Source organism: Asparagus officinalis, chromosome 3 (assembly GCF_001876935.1).
Source record: "Asparagus officinalis chromosome 3, Aspof.V1, whole genome shotgun sequence".
Classification (NCBI taxonomy): domain Eukaryota; kingdom Viridiplantae; phylum Streptophyta; class Magnoliopsida; order Asparagales; family Asparagaceae; genus Asparagus; species Asparagus officinalis.
This window is the reverse complement of record NC_033796.1, coordinates 33,085,152-33,095,761: the sequence shown is the minus strand read 5'-3', so window position 1 is coordinate 33,095,761 and position 10,610 is coordinate 33,085,152. Positions and strand designations below refer to the sequence as shown.

At 37.8% G+C, this 10,610-nt stretch overlaps 1 protein-coding gene across 4 annotated transcripts; it reads left to right on the top strand.

Moving 5' to 3' along the window:
- LOC109833692 lies at positions 428 to 5,886 on the top strand. 4 transcript variants are annotated; one of them, XR_002245322.1, is made up of 5 exons: positions 428 to 783; positions 902 to 1,181; positions 1,279 to 1,941; positions 2,680 to 2,740; positions 5,397 to 5,886. XR_002245322.1 is itself a non-coding variant. In XM_020401470.1 (5 exons), the coding sequence occupies exons 2-5, from the start codon at positions 1,012 to 1,014 to the stop codon at positions 5,606 to 5,608; spliced, it is 339 nt and encodes a 112-aa protein (XP_020257059.1). In that variant the 5' UTR covers positions 428 to 783; positions 902 to 1,011; the 3' UTR covers positions 5,609 to 5,886. The 4 variants fall into 4 exon arrangements, 3 of the variants coding, with proteins under 3 accessions (XP_020257059.1, XP_020257057.1, XP_020257058.1); XM_020401470.1 differs by lacking the exon at positions 1,279 to 1,941 and having other exon boundaries at positions 5,397 to 5,484; positions 5,589 to 5,886; XM_020401468.1 differs by lacking the exon at positions 1,279 to 1,941.

Sequence of the window (10,610 nt, the reverse complement as noted above, 5' to 3'; positions counted from 1 at the left end):
CGATGCTGTGCCATTGAAAATATGTTTTGTGGATTGTTAAACACGTCCTTAATGTCTTATAATCCCCCGCTTAAAGGTCGTTGGGTGGGAGTTAATAAATTGGAACTATTTTACCGAAACTAGCACAATTGTTAGTATGAAATGACCATACCTACGTATAGAGGTATCATGATTTTAGTAATTTATTCTTCCTAGAATATGAGATTATTAATTTATTATACATGAATTGGGAAAAAGGAAAGATCGGTAATAAATTATCAAATCCCTGTGGTATCTCTTGCTCTGACCAAAATATAAGTTACTAAAAGCTGCTTACATAGCTGCTTTTGTGCAGGCCGGCCCTCTCAACTCACTCACTCACCCACTCTCTCTCTCTTCACGCGCATCAACACCGAGCCCACCGCCACCGATGCTCTCACAGACCCCCGCCTGCGTTGCCGCACTCCTCGCGCACCACCGCTGCTATTGCTCTCTCTCTCTTTGGATCTGACCTCTCTCTCTCGAAATTCTACAGAAAAAGCCCTAGACTTCAACAATGTCACTAGCGCTAGTAGAGAGGAGAGATGCGACGTAAGGAAGTTTTTAATTCCCTCAAGTTGCAGGCTAAACTGGAGACACAAAGCTTTGGGCTGAGCCGTCACTGTAACCTAAAGCGTCTTGCTGATGAGGTCGATCCGCACTAGGGTTAGCCTTAGACATACCGTCACCGGTTGTCAGATTGCAGATCTCGCATCCGAAACTGCAGTAAAGATTACTCAAGATGGTCATCCCCGTTATGCCGTGGTCATCCCCATTTCGCCCTCTTATCTCCCTCAGTTTCTTCAACTGGAATCATCCATTCGTTCGTTCTTTTCTGCTTAATCCCACTTTTCCCCCTCCCCCTTGTTTTTGTTAATTGCAGATAGGAGGTCTATTCTTTGAGCAGAACAGTTTCCAATGACAGAGGTCTTCAGCTACTGCCCTTTTGTGATTGCTTCAAACTGAGAGAAAAGGGCTGGTGGAATTAAAGCCATGGGTGTCAGAAGAATTGCTCTTTTCCATACCCGTTCGCATATTTTGAACAAGGAGCCATTTGATCGTACTATTTACAAAAATATGGCTCTTTTCATCAGTTCTTGCTGGTTTTATTTTACCCAATTTGTCTTCTTTCTGGTTAAATTCACCGCCCGGCATGTTTTTAGGTAAGTTGAATTCAAGAAAATTAGTTTGAATTCTTTTTGACCCACCTCCCCTCTCATGTGTTCTTCATTCTGATGTTCGTTCCATTTTTTCTGGTAGAATTAAAATGGAAGAGGGCTCTGAAGAAGTAATTGAGGATTACTCTGTTTCATTACAGCCAGTGCCTGAACCAAATGAGATGGAGGAGAGAGATTTCAATGGCTTTGGTGTTTTGGGGAATGATAAACAAACATCGTGCATACCCCAAAAAAAATCACAAAACCGAAATAATTATCTTGCCACGGCATAATGGGGATGACCAACTTGAGTCATCTTTACTGCAGTTTCGGATGCGAGATCTGCAAGCTGATGACCGGTGACGGTATGTCTAAGGCTAACCCTAGCGCGGATCGCCTCATCAGCAAGACGCTTTAGGTTATAGTGGCGGCTCAGCCCAAAGCTTTGTGTCTCCAGTTTAGCCTGCAACTTGAGGGAATTAAAAACTTCCTTACGTCGCATCTCTCCTCTCTACTAGCGCTAGTGACATTGTTGAAGTCTAGGGCTTTTTCTGGAGAATTTAGAGAGAGAGAGAGGTCAGATCCAAAGAGAGAGAGAGCAATAGTAGCGGTGGTGTGCGAGGAGTGCGGCAACGCTGACGGTGGTGCTCGAGGGATGACTGCGTTGTTGAAAGGTCTGTGAGAGCATCGGTGGCGGTGGGCTCGGTGTTGATGCGCGTGAAGAGAGAGAGAGAGTGTGTGTGAGGGGCTGCACAAAAACAGCTCTGTAAGCAGCTTTAGTAGGATTTGATCATATATTTTTTATATCCAAATTGTACCCATTTTGTTGGAAGATGATTAGTTTGCCTTTAATTTATAAACGTTATGCCAGCTATACTTATGTGTGGAGATTGCACTTCAAGATGCAACCAATTATGGTCCAAGTTTGCCATAAGGATATCACAGTTTTCTGGTCCAAGTTTGCAATAAGGGTATTACAGTAAAGTGTCATGAACTTTTGCTAATATCATCCAGATTTGGATTTTCTTTACTTCATAGCTAGTAGTAAAGACACCACTTTGACAACAAACCAATCTTATGTAGAATGGTTGCATTTATTCCAGATATAAATTTCATCATAATTATGAATCATGTTTAAGCTTAAGAAATTTTTGCTTAAACGAAATCATTCTCATTAACTAAATAATAAACAGAACTTACATCAAAAGTAAGCAATTTGTGTCTTTGCTTTCACCTATGGCTTAGATCATTATCCGCTGCAAGTCCTAATAAAATCTCAGGGCGTTATCAGTTCCAAATCGTTAACTCATATTTGGGCAATTGTCCATGAATCTTAGAGCCCAGACTCTTTGATTGGTTTTGGATTTTTTGAGCTGAATTTGCTGATTTCCAACATGTAATTGCCTACCTCCTTTTTAGTAGTGTATATGATCTTCCATCCCATTGTTTTGATTGGATTTGTTTGGATTACATTTTAATATATTGATTTTAATTTTGGTTGCAGGATTAAGCATTTGTACCGGAATGGTCTGATTTCTAAGGATGCCTATCGAATGGTGACTTCGGTAACACTCCTTGAAATCTTATCTTCTGATCACATTTTCCCATCATAACTGCATATCCAGTAAGTAAACAATGTTTAGAGGACCACCCAAGACATCTCATATAAAAATAGAATGCATTACAGTAGGAAATGTAGAATATCACGCAACAAAACATATTTGATGATAGTAGAAAGAATGACGTTCAGAGGCGCATCCTATATGTGAGAAGGGCAGTTAATCATTTATTTTGCGTCGATAACAACTTAAAATATATAATGATGAGGAGAAATGCGTACTGATGTCCTGTAAATGAAGGCTCAAGTGACAGCCATGCATTTTTTATGTAAATATGAGATATACAGTAACATAGGCCCTGAAAAGTGGACGGTAATAAATGAATTCTTAGTTGATGATTGATGTGCAAGGGTTCTTCCTGTGTATGTCACATCTCCAGAAGTAGAATGGTGATGGAGATTCTGGTCTAATCTCAGCAGAAAGTAGGTATCCTTTGAGGCCCTAAACATGCTTCACCGACTTGTGGCCAGTAAAGGGATGCAAAGTAAATTAGTAAGAACTCATTTAAGGAATTCGATCATGTAATGGCTTCTTATGGGTGTAGTACATGTGCTGGGGTTTTATACAAGTTTTCAGGCTTCAACAGTCTGCTCTAGGCACAAAACAATAGTTGTTTCAACTCAAACAAGTATTTACAACTATAGGAGCCTGGAACTATGTGAAACGTGGTTGGTTGAAAAATGACCTGAACCTAGACTCCTGACTGAATCCCATATCAGTAATCCATCAAAAGAAGATCATAACTGGATGTCAATGTAGGCATAATCTGAAAACAAATATGATATGACAAATCTGAAAAGATGTGAATATATGCTGCACTCCTGTGTCTAACTACGTTTGCGGGAAAAAAAACTACACACGATCATATCCTGCGAATTCATAACGACTCCAGCAATGTTTTTCCGAAAACTATCTTAATTGTGATATAAGCTCTAGAAAGTATGACAATGAAAAGAAAAGGAACTTATTATTAAGATTTTCATAACTAAACATGGTCAGAAGCTGATCTTTAACAGGCTGTTTAAATAGTAATCCAAATTGATCAACTTTAATAATTTATCTTCATTATGCAATCTAATAAATCATAGCTGGTAATGAGCCAAAACATAAAGGCAATAGCAAGAAAGATACCTATCACAAAATTACCTTGGAACACACACAATTGCATACGATTTTGAGATTTAAATTGCCTTGACCTGTAACATAATGTAACCATTATCATACTCATCTTTTACCACAATAATCTGGTTCTACCCACAAACTCATGAACAAAAATGTTTACAACCAGTCATCAACGAGATTTTTATTAGCAAGGGAGGACCTCCTGTAAACTATCAAGGCAAAATGCCAGGAAACTGAACCCACCTATTATGGACAGTGAATTCTTGGAGCAACTATTTAGTATCCCTACATTAAACAGAAGCAATATGAAGCAACAACGTCAAACTTTCTATTAATCTCTTGAAGAAAAACTGAGGCTTCCACTAGTTATTCATAAAAGCGAGGTATAAACCAAAAAGATCTCATATAAACACAAAATGTCACAGTTCAATAATTTGGTAGCTAAGACACAATTCGAAATCCAAACTCTTGGAAAACATTTGACAGATTCTGCAGATCTCCTCTGGTTAATCCTATTAGTTCCTGGCACTTGCCACACACGTGAGCTAAGTAGTAACCGCATAATGAAAGATGTAAAATGCATGAGATCAAGGACAACTATGGACATGTTTGTAAGATGAGACTATTCATTCCTCCCAAAGAAAAAAAAAAGAAAAGAAAAAAAGAACATGCTCCTAACGGAGTGAATACGTACATGCAGGCAGTAAAGAAGAAATAGCATATTCAAATCAGAAAATTTTTCCGGAGTTACCACTAAGGAGTGCTTGAATGGGAATTGCCATATTTGATATAAATTTAAAACTTCCCTATTTGCAGATAAGTTAACATTCCAGCTGCATTTAAAGTCAAGTATATCACGTCCTCTTTACAAAAGCTAATATGTATGCCTTATAAATTGATCAACATGTGGAAATACAATGTTAGCAAGTAGGTAGCAGATAAGGGGCTGTTTGGTTCATTTCCATAAAATAATAGAAATGGATTCCCTCACAAATAACCATATCCAAAAAAAAATTTGGATCTCAAAGGAATCCATAACTTGTGTTTGATATGGAATGAAAAAGTGAAGAATTGGAAAGCATATCCAAACCCCATGTTTGTTTCATTTCCAAAGAATAGGAAAACCAACATCATAGAAAACTTTTCTTGAGCTTTTTTGTGTTTGATTCAAAACCATAGAATAGGAAACAACTGGAAATGAGTGGATACACATACCTGTGGTAAAGTTACCCCCAGGAGACTAATATCGCAACAATCAAAGCCTCTAACGGCTATAAAAATGGCTAGTAGGGGCTGCACAACTCAGCAAACAATTAAAATGCAATCCTATATAATGTATCACCCTCACCCCAACACAAACAATACTCATTTCAGCCTCATTATCTCCCTTTTGGCTTCTGTTTTTTTTTCCAGGAATCATAGCTACACAAATAACATTCATTCCATCCTTTTATTTTCTCGGTTTGCATTATTTTTGCAGGAATCAGAGCAACATTGTCACTGCAGTTTGATGGAGCTGAAATGTAATAGCAAACAAGCAATTGGCCCATATGAAGTTAAGTGCAAATGTAAGCTTCCAACACCCTTGAAGCTATGTGCAAATGAGAAAAATAAAGAGAGACAATATTAGGGTTGCGCTAAGTTCCTAAATAAAGAATGTAACTTATTTCAGTGGGCCGACAAAGAGGGTGATTGTAGCAATAGAAATCAAGTTTTACAAAGTGAAGGCATTCTTGAAGATAAAAGGGCAATGAAAATCAGAAGCTTGAAAAAAGAATTGAAAGCAGCAGAGCATAAAGTAATCATTTGGAAAATGAGTGTATTGTTTTTACTTATAATTGGTGTACTCGGCATTATATTTAAAAACATGCCATGTAGTTGCAAAATGCACTGAGATATGAATCTATATACTTTCATGATTGTTAAACAATGTAGTAGAAGGTTCAGATTGAAGTCATATTATTAGTAAACGATGCCTCGCCTAAATACTGTAATTGCATTATAGATCGCCTACACATATTGGACTGAAATTGAATGCTCATAATAATACTAAAACTGAAACTGGACTGAAACTGAGCTGAAAACTAAAGCAAATGCATACCACAACATTGACAAATATAAAAACTGGGTATAAGTAGGCATGGCATAGCACAACATTGACAAATATTTTCATATAAAAAACTGGAGCAAACACAGTTTGCAAGCAGGGCATAAGTAGGCAATTAGAGAGCACGACATAGCATAAAGTAAAATCAAAGCAGGCTTAAACTGAAGCAATTAGAGAGCTCATACTCAGTCACATCTGTGAAACCAAAGGCTCAGATTGAAGTAATGTTATCAGTATATGATGCCTCGCCTAAATATTGTAAAATAATTATAGATTGCCTACACATAATGGTTGCCTCATCTAAAAATCATAATTAGCAATTTAGATTGCAATCTCGTCATTGTAAGCCCCTAAATAGTAAAATTACAATATAGGTTGCATCAACAAACAAGACCAATCATCATTGCCCAATGTAAAAAAAATAGCAAAGTTTGAGAGAATGCCCATACCAATACAAACTAGTAGCATTTCTCAGATGATCAATCATGTATGCAAATTATTGTTAGAAAAATTTGAGCGTTAAATATAGTTGTATGCAAATAACGCAAGATAAACATTCATAATATCAATCGATACCTTTGTCCACATATCAAATGAATCTGGATCCATGGTCACAAATTTTGACCGTGGATCATATTCGGCACCACTCATGTTCATCATAGTTCGCATATCAAAAAACTTGCTCTTCAAACTCTTCATATGGTTCATCACATTCTCCTTTGTGTATTCAGATCCACAATGCTTGTTAATCTCTTCAGCAGCCACCTTGTATGAATGCATTTTAAAGTTCTTATCTACCTTAAGACCATCTCTTGCCAATTGAGCAAGAATAGGGATTATAATATCATCATGCCTCTTTGTCCAATACATGTTAGGCACACCCCTAGTTTTTGGAGCCTTGTCTGTAATTGTTGACGTCATTATTCTTTTAGCTATTGCTTTCTTCTTTCTTTTGATTGGCGAGCTTGCCTCGAGATCAACTTCAACAACCCTCATAGAAGAAAGATGTAGGGTCTGATTTTGTTTATGTATACCAAGTGTAGGATCGTGACCCTTAAGAATAGAGTGTGCTCTTATAAAAATCTGCGGAAGCTTTACACTTAAACACTAGAGGGTGAGTTTGCAAGGTAGATTATAAATTACAGAGAAAGAATGACAATCTCAGAAAGTGAACATCACAAACACAAACATGTATACTGGTTCCACCTCCCCGATGTACATCTACTCCCCAAGCAAATCCCGCTTGAGAGTTTTCACTATGATTTTGAAACCTTATAAAATCAAAAGCAAGTTTGACCAATTTGCAAGACCATGCAAATTGCAAACCTAATTGACAACACCATGCAAATTGTAAATCGATATTTAGATTAAGAGATCAACATATCTCATAAACCGAGAGAACCTTTCTTTGAAGCAATGTACAATTCCAGTCCTATAAGTCTTGATGTGGATGTGAACGTGTAATAGTGACTTATCATCCTTTTTTAACTCTCTGAATATTACCTAAACAAGCTCTAAGAATGATAGGAACAAAGGCAATATCAGAAACTCTCTTTTATGGAAAAACAAATCGAAAACTGAAAGTTTAGAGAGTTAATTTGCACAATATGTGAATCTTACAAGTGCAAAACTTGATGCTTGTTTTCTGATGTTTAAACCTATTTATAACCTCTGAAATGACATAATTTTAAACCCAATTAACGCCCACAAAACATCTATAAACAATCACTTATTCAAAACCTAAAATCTAGAAAAACTGCATTTGTAGTCTGTTGGCCTTCTTGTTTTGATGATGTTTAACAAACAATTTACCACTAATGTTGTTTGTCTAGTATTTGTGTTTTCTTATTTATTATAGACAAACAACATAGTTGGAGGATGGATGGAATAGAGCTTCAACGATCATATCCAACGGAGGTTGGAGGAATTGTGGAGTGAAGCATCGTACAATTCAAGTTCAAGATCCAAGTTTAGCTTCATCCGCATAGTGTACCAAGTTGAGCTTATTGAAGATCAAGATCGGCTTGGGTAATCTAGTTTAGGTTTTATATTATGTGTGTTAAGTACTCTAAGCTCAATATCATATACACACACGTATTTGGTTTCTATGTATATATATAGTTATATATATATACATACATGTGTTTTTGAGTTTTTTTCATGTTTATAAATATGAAATCACATGTTTCATATTTATTATTGTATTTTAGTATATATTGCATAGAATATGCAATTTTGTGAAAATATTGTTTTCTTAGTTTTTGGACTTAACAATAATCATATACATATTTTATTAAGTCTACAAAATCATTGTGCAAAGTTTCAAAACATGGTTTAGCCAAAATGTTAAAATTCACATATTTACATTTTCATGTTTTAGCTTATTTTGTAAAATGATGATATTTTTTATTTGGGAAGTCCTTTTTGGAAACCAGTCATTGTAGCATGTTTATTATCATGTCTATAATCATTCCCCAAAGTTTTACATTTTTAGAATTTATTTGATATTTTTAAACAGTGTTTTAAAATCAGAAAAACTGTTTTCAGAACTTCATTTTCATGTATCAGTCCTCGGTCGACCGCACCTGTGTTCTTTCGTCAGTGGGCAGCAGAGAGTTTGTCAGTCGACCGCCGCGGTCGACCGAGAGCTTGAAATTTCCATCGGTCGACCGCACCGGTCGACCGAAGAAGTCTCTGCTCGTTTTTTCAGGTTGGGATCTGGATCGCGGTCGACCGCGAATTTTTTCAGTCGACCGCCGCTCTGTCAGTTCTGTTCTAACGGCTATTTCTTGTTACCGTTGGCTGGGGCTTTTTGGTCTTTTGTTTGGGGTTTTTGGTTGAGGTTTTGGGAGGCTATAAATACCCACTTGATCTCAGTTCTAAGTGTAACCCAAGAGAATGTTTTAAAGAGTTTTAAAAAGAGTTTAAGCTTGTTTTAAGCTTGTTTAAGGGTTTGGTTTAAAACTGTTATGGTTTTCACAAGTGAAGGAGATTATCTTCTTGTTTGGGCTTCAATCTCCATCTCTCCATTTTGTCTTCTATTGAGAAGTTTTCTAAACTCTATGTAGGCTGTCTAAAAATCACAATAGATAGTTAATCCCTCATCAAACACCGATGATGGAAGTTATAATAGTATAATCTGACGACTTCCAGAAGTGGCCTACAATTTTGAGGACTCACGACAACTGATGAAAGCCCAATTCAACAGCCTTCACAATCAAATCGGGAGTTACAATCTGACGATTCTCATATTTTCAAGGAGCCCAAGACAAAGATTACAGAGGATGATCTGTGCAAAACTCTGGCAAAAGAGACTACAAATTGACGGTCTCTTCATATTAGAATGCAGATATCTCTCAAACCGTAAGGAATTTGGTGAAACGGAGGAAGCGAACCGAAGCCTTGGCTTGGTTCGTGAATGGCCCCGTCTCGTCGAGATAGCGATTTTCATATGTAATCTCGTCCAATTGCGACGTACGGTTTGAAAGTTATAGACCTGTTCTTCATAGCAAGTTGTGTTCTGAAGTCCGTCTGCAAGACTGGACTTCGTCAGAACATTGGACTTAGCCTGAAGCTCGCCAAAGCCCGCTTAAGGTTCGCCTCTGCATTACAGAGTCAAAACGCACATGCTCAACTCTGGTTTTCAACATCAAAACGCAGAGTTTAATCTCTAAAAACAGCACAATTGTGCGTTTTCAGCCTCAAACAGGCTTAACTCTGCGTTTTCCAGCATACATCTAACTCTGTGACGCCAGAGTTAAAGCACAAACGCACACCTAACGTGCTTTCTTCACAGACTCATCCATGCGTCCCAAACTCTTGAGCAGAGTTGAATTCCAACGCACAAGCGGCCTGTGCGTCAGCCACTAACTCTGCGTCTCGGAGTTCATCATGCTGAGCGGCCTGTGCGTCGTCAGCCTAAAACACCCTAACTCTGCGTCTCAGAATTCATTACGCTGAGCGGCCTGTGCGTTCAGATACTAAAATAGGCCCCAACTCTGCGTATTTTAGTCTAAAAACGCCATGAGTTCGCGGCGCTGAACGCTATGCTTTTAGCAGTTGACTCATTTCAAACAAGAATGGAACAGTTCTAGAAACTGTTTTCCCCCACGCATTTGAGGGGATTTCCCCGTCACTTAGGACAGCGGATTAAGGGGTAGTTACCATCAGTAACCCCCCCTATAAATCAGAAACTCATTGAGTAAAGGGGGGATTTTTCTCATCGATAAGGGGGAGATTCGGTCATTCTTTCGAAGAAGCTTTTTCAGATCTGAGGCTTGGCCCCAGGCAAAGGGAGAGATCTTCGAGCTTTGGAAGACGCAGCAACAGGAGCTCTTCACTTGCTTATTAACCGAACTTTCGGTTCAAAGTCCAACTCTTTTAAGAGTTCAAAACTCGTTCAGAGTTATCAACGTCGATCAGAGTTCAAACTTGCTCTGCAAGTTCTTCTAAAACTCGTTCAGAGTTATCACTGCGATCAGAGTTCGAAATTGCTCTGCAAGTTCTCCTAAAACTCGTTCAGAGTTATCAACTCATTAAGAGTTATTTTCAACTGCCACGCAAGTTCTCTAAGCGTCATCTCTCTCT

Bases quoted from the DNA above. Each gene is read 5' to 3' on its own strand.
- LOC109833692 (XM_020401468.1), top strand. From the start codon at position 1,012: ATGGGTGTCAGAAGAATTGCTCTTTTCCATACCCGTTCGCATATTTTG. The intron at 1,182-2,679 runs GTAAGTTGAATT...TTTTGGTTGCAG, and splicing joins ACCGCCCGGCATGTTTTTAG to GATTAAGCATTTGTACCGGA. The intron at 2,741-5,396 runs GTAACACTCCTT...TTATTTTTGCAG, and splicing joins CCTATCGAATGGTGACTTCG to GAATCAGAGCAACATTGTCA.